This window comes from Galeopterus variegatus, unplaced genomic scaffold, assembly GCF_000696425.1.
Source record: "Galeopterus variegatus unplaced genomic scaffold, G_variegatus-3.0.2 Scaffold2363, whole genome shotgun sequence".
Taxonomy (NCBI): Eukaryota; Metazoa; Chordata; class Mammalia; order Dermoptera; family Cynocephalidae; genus Galeopterus; species Galeopterus variegatus.
Window position 1 is genome coordinate 196,847 of NW_007728474.1, and position 606 is coordinate 197,452.

Below are 606 nucleotides of genomic sequence, written 5' to 3' on the forward strand. Positions count from 1 at the left end.
CGAGGCAGGCGCCGGGACGCGCGGGACTGAAGAGGCCGGGTCCAGGCCGCGGGCACAGGGGCCTCGCAGCTTCAGACGCAGCGTAACTGGATTTCCAAAAAGCCCTCGCCTAGTGCTTGGTTCCAAGGCGCCGATCGGACTGAGAACGCGACGCAGCCGTTTGGCTGAAACTTGGGGCCAAGCTTTTGGGGCTGAAGAAGGAGCGGGGTGTGGAGGAGGAGGCGAAGGAGGAGGCGACGGAGAGCGGAGCCTCGAGGCGAGGAGGCGGAGCAGCACGGCCGAGGCCGCGGCCCGGACGAGCAGGCGGCGGCGCGGGGTTCTCGCCTGGCTGGGGACAGACTTGGCGTGGGGGGCGTGCGCGTGACTGTGCGCTGGGGGTCGAGAGACTTCGCCAAACTTTGAAGGGTAATCGGAGACGCTTGTTGCTCCTCGCCGCAGAGAAAGCCGCACCGTTACGTCTCGGCTGGGAGGGCAAGACGACCCTCCTCGGCGCCCCCGGCCTCGGCGGAAGAGTTTGGACCCCCGGCGGCCGCGCCAGTGCGGCACGGAGGCGCCCCCGCGGCGCAGGCACCCCAGCGGCAGCGCCCTCGGCTCCGCGCCGCCCAC

The 606-nt window shown here is 70.8% G+C and overlaps 1 protein-coding gene across 1 annotated transcript in view; it reads left to right on the forward strand.

Moving 5' to 3' along the window:
* Positions 1 to 606, forward strand: part of FZD7 (frizzled class receptor 7) — a 6,379-nt gene that overhangs the window by 1,554 nt on the left and 4,219 nt on the right. The window contains 3 exon segments of the mRNA XM_008581484.1: positions 198 to 370; positions 373 to 480; positions 483 to 606. Of these exon segments, the coding sequence (XP_008579706.1) occupies positions 198 to 370; positions 373 to 480; positions 483 to 606 (405 nt within the window).